The 17,898-nt window shown below is 40.1% G+C and overlaps 1 protein-coding gene across 1 annotated transcript in view; it reads left to right on the top strand.

Annotated features, from left to right (window-relative positions):
- The window catches only part of DCHS2 (dachsous cadherin-related 2), a gene marked incomplete at both ends in the record, with an annotated part of 287,003 nt that overhangs the window by 141,246 nt on the left and 127,859 nt on the right, over positions 1–17,898 (top strand). The window contains one exon of the mRNA XM_082653510.1: positions 13,052–13,283. Coding sequence (XP_082509636.1) covers positions 13,052–13,283 — 232 coding nt within the window. The remainder of the gene's footprint in view (positions 1–13,051; positions 13,284–17,898) is intronic.

The raw sequence follows: 17,898 nt of genomic DNA, 5'->3' as shown, positions 1-17,898 counted from the left end.
TTCTATTGTACTATTGGCTTCTCTTTGTTATTGATTTGTATGAATTCTTTACACTTTTGGAATGGAAGCCCTTTGTTGGATATATTTATGCATCTATCTTGTCCAGTTCTGTGGCTTACCTTTTCACTCCCTTAGTGGAGTCTTTTGAGGAACAGAAATTCTTAATTCTAATTAAACTCAGTTTATCCATTTGTTTCCCTTTACATCTAATACTGTTTCTGTCCTTTTAAGAAGTATTTGTTTACCTTGGGGACATGAAGGTATTCTCTTGTTTTTTTCTTCCAAAAATTTTATTGCTTTACTTTTTACACTTATTATTTCAATCTAGTGGGAGGAACATTTATTTTTTCACAATATGGATATTCAGTTGACTCAGCACCATTTACTGAAATGATCACTCTTCCCTCACTGTGCTGTAGTGTCACCTTTGTCATGAATCACTTGACTGTATATGTGTGTGTCTATTTCTGGACACCCTATTTCTGACCTCTTTGTCTACCTTTGTACTAACTCCATATTCTCTTAATTACTTTAGCTTTATAATAGGTCATGATATCATGTATTTGTTTAGTTTTGTCCTTCATTTTCAAGATTGCCTTGGTTGTTCCTGACCATTTACATTTCCAAGTACATTTTAGAAACAGCTTATTCAACTTTTATTACATTACAGCAAAGGCAGTCTTCTTTATGCACTGTTCTACACATTTTTTTCACTTAGTCTATTTTGGAGACTTTCCTTATTTCTTTTCTTATCTGCCTACTACTTACTTGTGTAGATTGGTACTGCTAACACCTTTCTGGTCTAATCTTTCTCTTTTGAAATTAGTGGGAGAAGTTACCTAAGACACGAATTGATGGGAAAAGATGAATCTAAATATATTTATTACAAGTAATCACGTAGAGACAAACATGAAAATAAAGTCATTTAACTCAATAAAATTACCATGGTGTATTTGCTTAGATATAACAACCCCTCTCTATGTGGTTTCAGGAATTTTTGCTTCAATGTAAGAAAAGAAGTAGGAAACAAAAGCAAGAGCAAACAGAGGAGTTTAGGTTAATTCAAGTCTATATGATTATTTAAAACTCAATATATGCATACACAAACATTTATCCAAGGCTTCAGAAATATATTCTTAATAGACTTTGAGACAATTATAAAAGGAGTCCATAACCAGTTTAAATCCAATACTGCAGTAGTTGAACATCTGTTTCTAATTAGTTGGTTTTTTTGGATGATTTTATAAAAGTGTATGTAGAAATTATCTTAATAGAAATAAGATTACTTTATGCCAGAAATTTTTTACTGCGAAAAAGTAGTGCATTAATTAGGAGCATTGGCAGTGGAATGAAAAATCAACCTACATATTTAATTTAAACCTCCTTGCTTATTTCTTTCTGTTTCCATATTGAACCTACTCTACACACTTACTCTATGAAGAATACCTTCTTTCCCTCTCAGCTCTCCAATCTCTATTGCAAATTCAAGTTCATCTTTAACCACACCATCCCTCCATAAAGCTTTCCAAGATTGAACAAAGGAGATGCTTTTTTTTCTCCAGTTAAAAGGTATTTTATTTTCAGGATAACTGAGAAAGTGTTTACAGACAGTGTAGCAGCTTTTGCTAGTTTTTAGAAATCAAAGAAGAGACAATCTTCAGGTCGATGATTGCTATGGTCTGAATGTTTGTGTACCCCTCAGATTCATATGTTGAAATCCTAAAGCCCAAGGTGGTAATATTAGGAGGTGAGGCCTTTGGAAGGTGGATAGGTCATGAAGGTGGAGCCCTCAGGAATGGAATGAGCGCCCTTAGGAAAGAAGTCCCAGAGATCTCCTTAACCTCTTATGCTGTCTGAGGACACAGCAAGAAGTTGTGGCCTTCACCAGAACCCAGCCATACTGACACCCTAATCACATACTTCTAGCCACCAGAACTGTAAGAAACAAATTTCTGTTGTTTATAAGCCATCCCGCTATGGTATTTTGTTATAGACGATGATGTGCGTGAATATTCTCTACAGTGTTTATATGTTTAGAATATTCTTCTGTAAAACCCCTTGTTTTGTAGATGGAAAACCCTCCAACAAAGTACAACATATTCCAGTTTTGTTAGAATAGAAACATCCTTCCTGTGGGTACTTCATATTCAAGATCTCATCCTCCTGTTGAGGTGATATCTTAGGCCCAGCTCCATTAGACATGGGAACTGGTCTGCACCCTTCCTGGTTTTAATATAGATTTTATTATTATTCAGGTATGAGTAAGGAGACAACTGCCATTGAAAAAACAGTTTGTTATACTCACAGATCCCAAGAGGAGGAGCATGCCACATTCTGGGAGGGAGTGTACATGGTGTGTGCACAACGGGAAGCACTGGGTTTGTCAGGAGGCAGAGGGGGAGAGGGAAACTCTGGGTAGGGGCCTTTATTGTGGTTTCCAAGGGAAGGAATGGGAGAGGCAGAATAAGCAAGCTTAAGACTGGCTAGATAGAATAATTTCAGTGGCCTGGGGCATAAAGCCTGTCTCTATTTATCTGGTACCTGGCTGTGGGGTGATTAGGGCAGGTGAATAGTGGCCCAGAGTGTGAGAGCCAGTAAAGGAGGTGGTTGGGAGTGTTGGTTTACATTGGAAAAGCATTCTCCCCTGACCCCCTGGCAGTCCCTCCAGGACAAGCAAGGCCGCGGATGTCAAAGCATCAGGATACAGAAAAGGAAGATGCAGCCAATGCGCTGCCCTGGTGCAGAGTCTTTCCAGAGAGGATGGCAAAGGGCTGACCTGAACCCTGGTACGCATCAGACTACACAAAAGAAAATCTTTGCAGCCACCTTGTTTCACTCCAATTTCTTGGAAATAACACTCAGTCGTATTCAGGGAATTCACTACTCAGTTTAACTTCTGGTCCAGAGTAGCATCTTAAATCATCAAAGCAAGTTTGGGTCATGGTATGGGCTACTCTCAGCACTTTCTTCTCCTTTGTGTCAGGCCCCGGCATCCCAAGAAAACTTCACTCAGTACTGCTCAGTCCTGGGTAGAATCCACACACTGTTGGTCAGGCGCCACCAATGTGCACCTACCTCCTCTTCACCCTCCATCCCACTTTCTTCTTTGGTCATCATCTTCCTCATCTTTCTCTCTTCCTTCTGAGTCTTTTAACTCATCTCCATCATTCTCCAAGTTTACCTCCTGCAGATGCTCTTTGTTTTTGGATCCATCTCACCAAAGTCTTCCATTCTTCCATCTTGTACAAATCAAGGCAGTACAAGTCATTGGGGATGAACTGGAGTCACCTGCTTCAAACAAGCCCCCTAAACGTAGAGCAGCCTGTGCTTTTGGACCAATATGATTTTGGAATGAGGACTTGGCTCCATCAGAGGCCACTGGCTTTGTCTGAACCCTCTTCCTCCTTCCTGTTGCCTGTGGTGGAGGGCTCTTGTTCAATGGTGATCATGGTCCCATCTTCAACATCCGCCACTTTAACCCCCTCCAGGGGCTCCTGGATGCCGGCTTTCCCACATCCCCACTTGTTATCACCTTTGGGTTTCACTTTTTTAGTCTCACTTACGTTTTCTCTTCTCTGACCCAGGTGTCATAGAAGTACAGTTAATCAAAATCATTGCCCTTCAGGCTCTCTTCCCATTCCTCGTCACAGACACCCCCAAGCAGCAGTGTCTGATGATTCAGAACCACACCTGCCTAAACGCCAGCTCTTGGAGTGAGCTCTATTCCCCAAGGGGTACTCTGTGTCCACACCCATTTTCCTTTTCTTCCTTCCTCAGACTTTAGTTGGAGTTTATTTGAATGCAGGGTGTGTTTGTCCGCCTTTGTTGAACTTTTCCAGTAGCCTCCACAGATGAATATGGTCCTCTGGGGAGTGACGGATCTTTGGCAGCCCAGCCTGGGTGTGGCCCCATCCCTCATCGTGACAGCTTACTCCATGTGAATGTGCCCAGATTAAAGGCATACATGTCATTGTCCTGGATGTAATCCCTTGTACTGTTGTGGAAACCACCAAGAAGAATTAGCTGTGTTTTCTAGGCTACCATCTGATACCTGCTTTGACCTAAAGGACCTCCTGATGATTTGATTTGCTCCCAGGTCTTGGGTGCCAAATTCAGGACCCAAAGGTTTGTGTAGTGATAGGATCAATTCATCTTTCTCAGAATGAGCAGAGAATGACACATTCAACATTGGTGAGTGGGGGATCACAGTGTTTCTATTGTCTGAGTCTTTTTTAGCATCTAGCATTTAGAAATGGGCTATCAGAGCCTCAGGGTCTCCTCCTTCCCCAGCACTTGGACAACTTCTTCTCCATACTGGTGGCTGTCTTCTCCTTCTTGCCCATCATGAGGGTTCCCGGTGGCGGCGGCTCCAGAAGGGAGCTGCACACTCAGCCAGCCTGGAAGCAGGTCCTCTTGGGGGCAGACCTGGCGATGCATTTTTAAAGATAAATTTTAGAAGAGTCTTGCCCCGCCCCCAAACCATAGAGTTTTAACAGCTTCCTAATCTTCACCTTGTTCGGACCTGAAACTGCCTCCAGTGTCCCTAGTGTTTGCGTCAGAATGTATGAGAGCAAGCAACTTGTGTGCGTGTGTGTGTGTGTTATCCAGTGTGCAGAGTTTATTCTGTTATCAGCGTAACCTTTGTAAATTTCTTCTGTGATGAACTGTGCATTTCTACAGGGTGAAGTCTTCATCTGTCATCATTACTCTATGCAATATCTACTCACAGCACATGTTCCTAATCAAAAAGGTTGTTAAGATGAAGATATCAAGGTTGATAACGACTTGGTAGGCTGTCCCCTAGAAGCAATCCAGCTCCAATTTGAAAAAATTAATGAACTCAGGCAAGATATTTTAGGTCCAAGATGTTGGATTCTAGGCCATAATGAATTTAATTAAAACGATGAACTGCACCTTGACAAAGGCCTTTAACTGTACAAAATTACCTTGACAATCTATGGTTTTTCCTCTGATCCTTTCTGTTTCTAATATATGTCCTGAAAGCTCTTTGGAAGAAAATTGCTGAGAACCCATTTGCTGCTGGTTGCTAAGAGATATTTATCTATCAATAGAAGAATTCTTATTAAAATACCTAGATGTTCTGGGCTTCTTCTCTATTTATCCTTGTGATGACTGTCAATATTTTTTAAACTCAATCATTTCTATTCTACCTGTATTACTTCTGAAATAGACTATTTTTGCTACTGCAATTGCTGCTATTTACCTCATACATAGAAGTCATGAGGATGCTATAAAATTACATGATGAAAATAAATAATTGGATTACACTGCAAGTCAAGTGATTTTTCACAATAATTGAATTATTCCATGCTTATATCTAACTCCTATTTCCTTTTACTATTCATTTTCTGCAAATGAATGTTTCTTTTTTGGTGTGTGTGTTTATTAACATTCTATCTCTATTTTTTGTGCCATCCTGAACTCTGTAGCTGAAATATGTGTTTGAGATAAAGCTATTTCAACTCTTATCTCACCACTCCAGGCTTAGGGGAGGGTTGTTTCAGACTAGTAACGTAGAAAGTAGATTGACACCATTATATATATTCATGATAAATGTTGACTATTGAAGTTATGCTGCAGAGTTTGTGTATAATGCAAATAAATCTCTGGAAGCAAACTTGCTAAGTAAAAGGGCAGACTAATTTTTTCCTTTCCCCCCAGCTTTATTGAGGTGTAATTAAAATTGTATAAATAGGTGTACAGCATGTTGTTTTGATTATATGTACACATAGTGAAATGATTATCACAATTAAGATAATTAACGTATCCATCATCAAACATAGTGAGTGGTGAGAACACTTAAGATCTACTCTCAGCAAAATTCAAGTATACAGTAGAGTATTATTAACTATAATCATCATGCTGTACATTAGGTCTCCGGAACTTATTTACTCTACATAACTGAAACTTAGGGCATGCTCATTTTAATAGATTATGTTATCTCATTTTCCAAAAAGAATTCAAGAGCTTATTCTTATCTTATATTTCATTGATCACAACCCTGCTACCCCAGTTTCAGGAATAAACCATTGCCCAGTTGCCCACATTTTCTAGCTAAATTGTCTTAACCATATCTCGAAATGCTTGTCTGCCATTCTTTAATACACTACCAGGATTAATTCCCAGATGTCTTAAATGCCACTTTGCCTCATTCTTACCTCTAGAAGTTTAAGCCTCCCAGCCATCCATCATCTGTATTCTCATCCCCATCCTGCTCTGTTCATCCTTTAATTTGGACCAATCTCCTACCCACCCTCCCATACTCTTCTACCACGCCCTCTGGAACTCCTGGTCCATCATTTAGCAAATTCTCTTGCACACTCAGCCTGGTGTCTGACTGCTTCTTCATCTTCTTGCCCTGATCAAAACAGGCTTCCCCTGAGAATACCGATTCCTCTTTGCTCTCTCGCGCAGCAGTCCATATGCCACTAATCACAAGCTGGGAGCGAGGTGCTGAGGTGGGTGCCCTCCTGTTGCCCACTGCAGCATCCAAATCATTTTTACTCCTTTCTCCAGGACCAACTCCTTTTGAAGTTCATATTGTCAGACCACACCATGGACAATCTTTGTTGCTGCTGTCATATTCTAAACCTTGTTGTCATCAAGGACCTTTACATCTTACTCAGTCTTCCTCTCCATTACTGTTCCCTCCTGGAAACTTCACTGTCTGTTTTTCGGACCACCCAACACCCTGAGCCTCTCAATTCCTTGTCTTTCTGGTTTCCAACCTCTGAAATCTTGATGTCCAGCATGCTGTATTCTGATAAGCATTCTCATCTTTCTCTCCACTTACATAGCACCTCCACTCCCATAGAGTGATCTCCTGTTAAGACCACTAGTTTATTGACCCATATTTAAAGTCATTCACCTGCAAACTCCCTTTAGTTCCATTGCTCCACAGACCTTTCCAGATAAAACCCCAGCCCTATCTAAACCTGACTCTGCCTTTTCTGTACTTGCCTAAGCAGCTGAATGTGCCTGGAAAAAAATAATATACCTGCTTGAGAGAGAAGTCCTTATCTTCCTGCCAGCTATTGGCTCACATCCTTTGCCCTCTTTCCTGTTAGTAGAGTAGAGATGTCCCTGTTTGCGTTGAAAGCAAATTCCTCTGCTGTTCAGGCTCCCCCCATTCCAGCCTTCTTAAGGATCTCACTTCTGTAATGATTTTGTCAAATTCAATTGAATGTCTCCCATAAGCCTACAGGGCATAATACTAGTGTCCTGGGGAGGGGGAAAGGTAAGCTGGAACGAAGTGAGACAGTGGCATGGACGTATATATACACTACCAAATGTAAAATAGATAGCTAGTGGGAAGCAGCCACATAGCACAGGGAGATCAGCTTGGTGCTTTATGTCCCTCTAGAGGAGTGGGATAGGGAGGGTGGGAGGGAGAGGCAAGAGGGAGGAGATATGGGGATATATGTATATGTATAGCTGATTCACTTTGTTATACAGCAGAAACTAACACACAATTGTAAAGCAATTATACTCCAATAAAGATGTTAAAAAAATAATAGTAGTGTCCATCTTTTGAAAAAAAACCTCCTTTTGATTGCAGGTAGCTTTTGAGAAAACCGTTTTCTTCCTCTTCTATCTTTCACTGCAAATCTACTTAAAATAGTTGTCTCTGTTTCCTCATTTTTCAGTCTTTCTTTGATCCATTCTTCCCATCCCACCTCTCTAGTAAAACTGCTTTTAGTAACATGATTTACATTGTGACACATCCTGGGGTTCTTTCTTTATTTTCATTTTATTCGGCTTCTCAAGCAACTTGAAATTGTTCTTTGGACACTGCTTCTCTTGGCTTTGGTGACACCACGGTTCACTGATTTTTTTTCCTTAACAAACTGGACCCTCAGTTCCCTTCACCTTTGCTTGTTGAATTATGAACTATAGACTTGAATGCATTGGCAAAAGTAAGCACAGCCCAGAAAAAGCTAAGAAACATGAAGGATAGATATTAATATTCTATTCAGGAGTCCCAGAGGCAAAAACAGAGAGCATGGGAAGCAGACAATGGCCAAAATAGACAAAACAACAGGTATTTTTCCATATCCAGTGTTGGTCCTAGACAACCTCCTGCCTTCAATATTGTATGCTTTCAAGTCTGGTGATTTCCCCCAATACTCCTAACTTTCACAGCACTTCTTGAGAGGATTGGGATTCAGGTAGATTGGTTAAGAGTCTCTTACCATAATTTTAAAACCTAAATGATTAAAATTATATCAAAGTGAACCACAACTTATTGGTGGAAAGAGAAAGGATAAGACAAAGTTAAGAAATATTCATATAAAGAACTTATGAGGTGTATTAGTTACCTATTGCTGTGTAACAAATTATTCCCACATTTAGCAGCTTAAAATAATATGCATTTAATATCTCATGCAGTTCTAAGGGCCAGGAACCTGGAAGCAGCTTACTGGGTGGTTCTGGTCAGGGTCTCTCAGAGGTTGCATGATCAGGACAGTCTTGAGGAGCTGGACAGAAGTTTAGTTTCAGAGGATTGGGAAGTGAACACTTGATGGAATGGAGAAAGCTTAGATTAGCTTTCACCACACTGTGCTCTGTGGGATACTTGCCTCCTGAGATGTTCCTTCCACTGAGGGTTCTGTGATAAATAAGACTGGAAAACAGCTCAGAAATCACCCCACCTGATAGAAATGTGCCTCGGGAAGGTTCTGTGACAAGTCCTGAGGCCGAGAACCCATTTGACTTGGTTAATCCACCGTTTCCTTTTTGACTAAGGAACCTCTTTATTTGTTTATTTTTATGATGCACCTTTTTTTGCTACCTCAGGTATCTTTTTCTAAAACTTAGATTTGATCATGTCCCTTCATTCATGACAGCAATAGTGTCCCAAGTGGGGGTTTAGGAGGAAAACATTACAACTTAGAATTTCATCCTTTTAAAACTTTTGTGGTATTTTTAATATATGTAATATTTAGCATAGTAAATGAATATATAATTTATTAGTAAATATATAGGTATTCAGGGTGTACACGCCACACTTTTTACTGAGAGAGTCTACAGGTGTGCAGAACAAAGTCTATCCTCCTTAGCATTTAGATGAGGCTCCATGAATCTGACCATCAAGGCTTTTCTTTAGACTTTTCCCACCCTCTACTTCGCCCTCCAAGCCATGCTAGTGTGCTTACCTCTCCTACAACATGACAGAGACTTTTAAAAAAAATCTTTATATTTTCTAGGATGTTATTTTTACCTGAAATATCTGTTTTTTAAATCCTATTTTTTTTTAATTTTTAAGAATTTATTTGAGCAAAAATTGATTCAAATGAGGCCGCATTCAACCAGAAGTAGTTAGGAGTGCCCCATGGACAGGAGCAGGGGAAGGATTTTTATAAATAAGTTGCAGAAGCAAAGCAAGGAAATGATTGGATTGGCTGTAGCTGAAGCACTCAGATTCTAGTCCTGTTCATTGTCTTTGAGGTTTTGTTATCTACCTGTATATGGGACTGGATCCTGAATTCTTCTAGTTTCCAAATATCTGGCTATGACTCTCCAAACCACATTTCCAATTTTCTCCTACTCTTCTGATTTGGAATCACTATAACAAAGACTGCCCTAGAAACTCACCGGGAGGGACTGTACCAGGTCCTCCTCAGTCCCCAGACGGCAGCCATGCCTCAGGGCCCACATCTTCCGATTATAAAGGGCTCCTCCAGACTCAGACCTGCACACAGCTGGAGCTCTAAAAGCTATTTGTTTGTGAGGACCCATCTCAAGGATCTCTTCAGCCCTGAGGCTTCCCTCCATTCAATGCTCACAGCACATCTGCATCTGAGTAATAAAGATCCACAATCTTTTATGTGTAGTTCTGAAAGCTCTCAAGATGGAGAGGTTTTTTTTTTGTTTTTTTGTTTTTTTGTTTTTTTTTTGCGATACGCAGGCCTCTCACGTTGCAGAGCACAGGCTCTGGACGCGCAGGCTCAGCGGCCATGGCTCACGGGCCCAGCCACTCCGCGGCATGTGGGATCTTCCCAGACCGGGGCACGAACCCGTGTCCCCTGCATCGGCAGGCGGACTCTCAACCACTGCGCCACCAGGGAAGCCCCAATATGGAGAGTTTTGAAAACTCACTTGGTGAGAAAGCTGACTTGAACAGACATGAGACTATTCATGTTTTTTTTTTTTAATCCCTCTAAATGTGTCTATTCATCCATTTTGCTGCAGAATATTAAGTGATTAAGGGCTGCCACTCCAGACCTCATTAGGTATAGACACTATATTTCTTTTATAAAACTTAAAAATATCAGGATTCCAAGACAAATCTATCTGGTCCCAAGTATTTAGGATAAGGAGGCTGTAAAATCTTGTAATTGATGGTGATTAGCCATAATAAATCCTTTCATACATATTATATCACTGCTTCCAACAACAGGCCTGCAAGGTGAACAGGCGGCCCGCTTTACAAAAGAGGCAGCTCAACCTCGGGCTCCCTGACGTTCTCGAGACTGTGGTCCCAGAGGCCGGCAGGACCAGGTGTCAGATCCAGATCTCCTGGCTCCAGATTGTCCCTCTGTGCCACAAACCCCATTGTATAGTGTTTGTCTCATAAACGTTAAGTCCTTTGTAAGCAGGACTTAATCTGAGATGGAGTCCGTGGTTGGCATTGCCCATAGCATAGTCTTTAAACAAGTCCTTCGTGAAAGGTAGAATTTATACCATAGCAATAATTTAGAGGTCTAATTTAAAAGAAGTCACAGGGGCTTTGGGGACAGATTAATCTCTGTTCCAGTTGCAGATCTGCTATTTATAGTCTCACTTACTTTGGACAAGTCACATAGGCTCTCTGTGCTTTGGTTTTCTAGTTGTAAAAGTGGGGGAAACCATAAAAATCTTTAGAAAGGGAGATTATAACAATCGAAGGTGAAAATACACGTGAAGCACACTTAACATTCATTCACAAATGGTTATTATAAGAGGAAAGTGCCCTCACTGATACATTTAACAGATAAAAATTGGATTCATAAAAAGGAAGACTGAATCTATGTATAATACTGTTCCTGCAAAAAGATTCACTAATCTGTGACAACAAGCTCTTCACTTTGTCCATTTAATATTTTGCTTGTTTTTGGTGACATGGACTGATTGAGGGTCTTCATGGATAGCCCAGGAATGAACAGCTTTGTTCTTAAAGGTCTTAAGGTAGAGTGATCTTCATTTCTTCACGTGTTCCCCACTCTCTCATTTCTTCTCTTACCTGCTTTCTCAGCACCCCCGCCCCCGCACCCCAAACCTAAATGACTTCTTGAACTTGTGGAGAAATTTAAAAGAAAGAGGAAAGTAAGGATAAAAGGAAAGCAAACCTGAGAAGGAATCCAGTTTGGAGAATCAGCAGGCACAGCCTTTCCCGTCTGCTAGGAGTCAGCTTGCAGCCCCCTTGCTCCGCTCCACTCCACCTGAGGACCCACAGGTTACTTAGCTTTACTAAAGACACAGCGCCAGTCTGCATTTTAAGGATACAGACTGGATGGAACTGCCACTGTTTTTATTTTTACTGTGTTAATTTAGAACTGGCATAGGCCTGGCACTTTATTCAGCTTAGAACATGGAAAATCACACTATTTTTTAGTCTTTCTCAATTCTGTTTTAGTCCCCAGTGTCTCGGGTACATGGGCCCTCAGCGCATGAGAGGCATTTCTGGATTCATGGTTAATTTCATCCCAAACAATATGAAATGATGCTCTCTCTCTTGCCCTTCATCACCCTCAGCTCGTGCTCCCTCCAGAGCCCACAGCAGCGTGCTCTCTTTGTCCTGTGCCAAATCTTCTTCTTCACTGCCTTTGGGTTTCCTCTTTGCTCAGTGCATCCTGCCACAGTTGGGGAGGGGGAATGTGGGGAGACAGAGAGAGAGAGGGAGGGAGGATAAGTAAGTGAGAAAACTCAGGCTGTTGTGACTTACCAAGGATTTTTGTCCAAGATGATAGTATCAAAGTGTACCAGATAGTAATAGAAAATGGTGCTTTAAGTAGGAACATATGCTTTACTTTAGAAAAGTAAAACTTGCAGAGGATTATCTTCTTCTATTGTGCTCTCTCTCCTGCTCCTTATTTTTAGATGGAGGAAACACACACAAAAAGCCAGTATGGGATCCACTTCTCACTGTTTTATACACTATATTTCTTATCTAATACATGGAAAATTAAGAACCCCAAAACAAATCTGGCCCCAAGTCTGTAGGAAAAGTACCTTCACTGCTACCTTCTGCTCTGGCCTTGATGATTTTCTGGCTTCCTAGCTGTGGTCCCAGAGGCCAGCAGGACCAGATGTCAGATCCAGATCTCCTGGCTTCTCCAGGAGGAGGAGGGTTCAAGGAGTGTTTAAGGAGGGAAGAAGGTCTCCCTCCTTCCAACCTTACTGCCCTTCAGGGCAATCAACCTACTCCTCTGCTCAAAGCCCTCAAATGGGTCAGAGCCACGGTCCTCTCAGAGGCCCACAGAGCCCTCTGTGAACTGTCCCTGCCCGTTTGATATCACCCTACTCGTTTCCTTGCTGTTCCCTGAACAGGCCTGGGATGTACTGCACTCCTGTCTCAGGGCCTTTGCACTTGCTCTTTCCTCTGTTACAATTTTCCTCCAAATAACTGAAGTCTATCTCCCTCATATGGGTCAGTCTTTTCTTGCACCCCCCTCCAATACTCCCTTACCCTTTCTCCTTAGCAGTTAAAGATTATCTGTGGGATGAAAGTGGTTCTTTTTTTTCACTCTTTGGACATCAGGGAAACTTTCTTTGAATATCTTTGGCCTCCACTCTGAAATTATTGCCTCTTAGGAGCTTTAAGTGGTAATCTCATTCCTATTTAAGAATCAGCATTGGAGTATAGATACCATGAACTCATAGCTCAAGGTTAAAAGTAAAATGAATATATATTTAAAGTGAATATATATATATATATATATATATATATAATTTGTTGTTTCAAAAGTCTATTCTAGGATCCTTCTCAGTTATTCTGCATCCCAGTGTTCAGGTGAGACCCATTTGTAACCACTTCTCATCCATCCAACAGGGTGGACTCAGCGCCCAAGCTTTTGTTCGTGTGGAACTGGAGGATGTGAATGATAATGAACCTGTGTTTAACCCGTCAACCTATGTGACGAGCATTAGTGGCCAGACCCAGCCAGGCACTGAGATCATCAATGTTCTTGCCTCAGACAGGGATTCCGGGATGTATGGAACAGTGGCTTATGAGCTTGTCCTCGGAGACCTGTCATTCCTTTTCACCATCGACTCCACCACAGGTATGTGAGCTTGGAATCAACAGCTTCTGCATAAGAGCCAGAAAATTAGCTGAATTGGTTTTCCCTTGGCAGGGGTGTTGCAGGACTCACTTCACATTCCATAAGGCAGCAAGGCATGCTGAAAAGAGCCGGGCTTTGTAGGTTAGGACTGGATCTGATTCCCAGCTTTGCCTCCTCTTGGTCTTATGACCTTCATTGGCCTCAGTCATCATTTCAACATACAAATACACCCTACTAGTGTAAAGAGCATTGTACGGACGTCCAAAGAAATCCCTTTCTGGTACTAGGTCTGGCATTCCCTTAATCTCTTTGGGTCTTAGTTTCCTTGTTTTTGAAATGATACCTAAAGCTCCTTTTAGTTCTCTAATATGGTAATTGTGTATCTGCCAAAAAAGTCCAATGGGCAAACAATCTTTCAGAAATAATCAATATTTAAGAGGTTACTTCCTCTTCCTATTAGTTTGTTGTTAACAAAAAAAAAGTTTGAAATACTTGGTTACAATATTTGGTTACAATATTTGGTATTTTATAACCAACATCTGGTTATAAAATTTCAAGTGTATAATATTACATTATAATCCTATGGAGATATTACAGGTATTTTGCCCAAAAATGAGGCTGCAAAGAAAAAGAAAAATTTTTTTCCTTTTGCTTTTTTACTTTTACAAAATATTTTATTTTATTTATTGTAGTAAGAACATTTAACCTGAGATCTGCCCTTTGACACATATTTCAGTGTACAGTACATTATCGGTGACAAGAGGTACAATGTTGTACAGCAGATCTAGGGTTTATTATTCATCTTGCTTAACTGAAACTTTATGCTCATTGACTAACAACTTGCCATTTCTCCCTCCTCGCTGGCCCCTGGCAACCAGCTTTCAACTCTTGGATCTTATGAACTTGCCTATTTTAGATCTTTCATATGAGCGAAATATGTAGTATCTGTCCTTCTGTGGCCGGCTTAGTTCACTTAACGTCATGCCCTCCAGGTTCGTCCATATTGTCCTGTGTTGCAGAAAGTCCTTCTTTTTGTCAAGGCTGAATAATGTTCCATTGTAGGTATATGCCACATCTTCTTTTTACATCCATCTGTTGATAGACATTTAGGTTTTTTCTGCAACCTGGTAATTGTGAATAGTGCTTCATTGAGAATGAGAGTGCAGAGATCTCCTCAAGATTATATTTCTTCTTAAAACACCTGCTCTGAGCATGGTTGGAATGTGTTTCTGTTGTGATGATGATGATGTCAGGTGCTACACTAGACAGTTCTGTACGTTGTCTCATTGGATCTGTACAACATCCTTTGCAACGACAACGTTCATTAGCAACAAACAATAATTTACACAGGGAATCCGATCTACCAGGTTAGTTTGCCCTCTCAACGAGCCCCATTAGGTAAAGAGTCATTGCTTCTTACCTGGTAAGTGTACTTCACCTGGCATGTAAGACTGGCTGGGGGATTAGTCATTTACAATGGCAGTCTTTACAAGGCAAAACTTTCCTTGGTCAAAATAATCCACTGATGTGTGGCCGTTTTTTTTTTTTTTTTTTTTTTTTTTTGTGTGGCCGTTTTAACATTTCAAAGATCAGAAGAAAATACATTTTTAGGAAATTAGTCTACTTATCTTGGCTTTTTCAAAATTCATCTAAACTGAGGACCTTAGCTATTTAAATGGTCAGACCCTCCAGGGCACTAGCATTGCCAAAAATATATAGGTCAGCCAGTAATCAGGGCACAGGATCTAAAAGCATTTAGCAGATTGTTTTTAAAAGACATCAACACACTCATCCTCAAGTTTCCCCTGGATGATCTTGAAGAATGAGCTATACTGTATTGTGTTTTTAGGAGATATTTCTGTTGCTGTGCTGGCTTCAGTCAGCCACAGGCTTCCACTCCTGGCACGGGTATTAGACAAATGCCATTGTTAATCAGGGAGAACACTTTAAGTAGGTTATTATCTAGGGAAGTATGGTATTTTTTTTAAAGCAAAGACCAACTTCATAATGGAAGTAACCTTGGGTTATTATTGTTGGCAATTTCGATGTTGCTGTATTTAGGGTGAAAACATTCTCAGTCTTACAGTGCTGAGAATGTGGTTGCACCTAATCACAACTCATGAGAAAGTCATAAGAGCTGGTAATGCTTTACTTTAACCTTTAAAAGAGAATGAAACAGTATCATGATTAACTATGGCAAAAAGTTGCCTAGTGAACATTAGTCTCCAATTTGAACAGTTGAGTTGTTCATCTGTTGGTTGACTACAACTATGGACACATTTTCTATTTTGTGCATAATAGTTAGGCCTCTAGGCCATGCCATAAAAGTCAGTTTAACTGTTGATGTTCTCAAAGAATAGAACAAGGAGCTGTATTGAAATATGGTTTTCCTCTTCTGGATCTGTGTCTTTGTTGAACCTATAAAAGGCTGGGCTTTCTTGCTTTCACTATAAAGGCCTGTGTCTACAGAGCCTGTCAGTGTAAACATAGTCTCAAGAAATTGCCTCTGTCAATAAATATATGTGGAATAAATGAATAAATGACCTTTAGAAATAATTGGAAAGTGATTTAAATCCTTATTGCATCCTCTTAAGAAATTGCAAGGCAGTATCATTGATAACCCAGAACAAACCTTCATTTAAAATCCTCTTTCCCTATTGCAGCATGGCGGGAACATTAGGGCCTACCCCCACTTTCCCCAGAATTCTCCCAAATTCCCTCTCCAGTGTAACTGTGCCAGCTCTTTTCTAGGTATACAAGTATACAAACTAAATACACACACACACACACACACACACACACACACACACACACACATGCATATAGTTGTACATAGTTATATAGTAGAGGAGAAGATTGAGAATTGATAGCCAATTTATACATTATCACTTCTTGAAATACTCTAAAATTCTCTCTTAGAGACATTCATTCATTTTCTCATTGGTTCCTTCGTGCTTTCATTTTGAGGCTTCCTATATTAGACGTGCTATTTTATAAGCTTACATACTTTGTGTTATAGCTTCAAGTGTTCATGAAGACGAGATTTTCCATTGATCTGTTTGTGCCACAACCAAGACTCGTGCATTAAAAATAGAGCTTTTGGACTTACTGTGTTCATCTGGGAAGAAAAACGTTTTGGAGAAAACTGGAGGGTGTGTGGCGATGTCCTAGTTGTTTTCTCTTGTGGGTTTATCTTCCTGTTCTGTTTCTGGCTTTCTAAGTGTGTTGTTGGTTCAAAGAACATTTTTGTGTAACGGGTTTCGGCACCAGGAGAGAGAGATCGACTTAAGCCTTCGTTTCTGTTATTCTCAGTTAGTGGGTTCTTTTGATGTGGGCACGAGGCAGACCACACTGTTTTGAGTTTTAAAAGGAGGAAACACAAGAAGCTTATTTATTAATAGCTCTTTTTCCTGTATTTTTCATCCCATTTTTTGAACTACAGGTTGATTTTTTTCTACATTGTGTGAAGTAGTCTCTTTAGTAAATAAAAAGAGCAATTTTTAGCTTTTGTGTTGTCCTATATATTTAGTAATTTTACTCTGCAACAAACATTACTTCTAATTCAAATTATTTTAAGGTGACAGGTTTCAAGCATTTGTGTGGGTCATTTATTATTGCCCAGTCATCTCTTTTGCTAGGGCTACCTGTGGTTAAATTTTTGTGATTTATCTCATGTTAATGATATACAGAAAAGTCAAAAGTTCTGAAAAGAAAGGCAGAAAATGGAAGCAAGTTCATTGTTTCCACAGATATGAACCAAGCAGTGCTATCAGTGTTTGGGATACATCAGTGTATAAGACAGACAAAAATTCCTGCTTGCTCTCATATATCTGACAATAGACCTTACGTTGCCTCGCTTATTGCCTGTCCTGGGTTTAGTTGTGGTGCACATAAAAGCCAGGTTGAATACCATGGAAAAACAAGGAATTAAAAGGGCAACTGAATGAGTTAAACCAGCCCTGCCTCTGTGTTTAGTTGTAATCTCTTGTTTGTTCAGAGTGTGTGGATTTTAACAGGGATTGTAAGTAATGTAGCACAAAGTCTGTTTTTATCTCAAGGGCAGATTCTTTTCTAATGTTAGTTTTACACTCAGTATTCATACCTTGTAATGATTCTCATAATTCTTCATGATTGTCACTTTCCTACATTCAGAGCATTCTGATATATAGTTAACAAATTAATACCACACCTTATTTCATATGGGATGTGAACTTGCTCATGCCCCCAAAAAGTGACTTTCTTTCATTTGCAAGACAGAGACTAAAATTAATCATGAGCACCTAATCAGTGTATGTCACTTTCATGGGAAACAAAAGCATGTTAGAGGGTTTTCTCATTAGTTTTTCCAGTATAAGATCACAGACTCTTGGAGATGGAAGGGACCTTACAGATCAGCTCCCTCATTTAGTGGAGGAAGAAATTGAGGCAGAAAGGGATTTAGTGACTTCCCTAAAGGTACACAGTTGGTAAATGGCATAATAGGACTTGAACCCCATCTTAGACCTGTGATCTGTCCCTATACTGTTCCATCTCAGACAATACTTTTTGACATCCTTTCCATATATTGCCTATTTGAGCCTTACATCAACATATGACATAAGCAAGGCAGATGTTT

Source organism: Grampus griseus (genome assembly GCF_964374135.1).
Source record: "Grampus griseus genome assembly, chromosome: 4".
NCBI lineage: Eukaryota > Metazoa > Chordata > Mammalia > Artiodactyla > Delphinidae > Grampus > Grampus griseus.
This window is presented reverse-complemented; position numbering and strand designations above follow the sequence as displayed.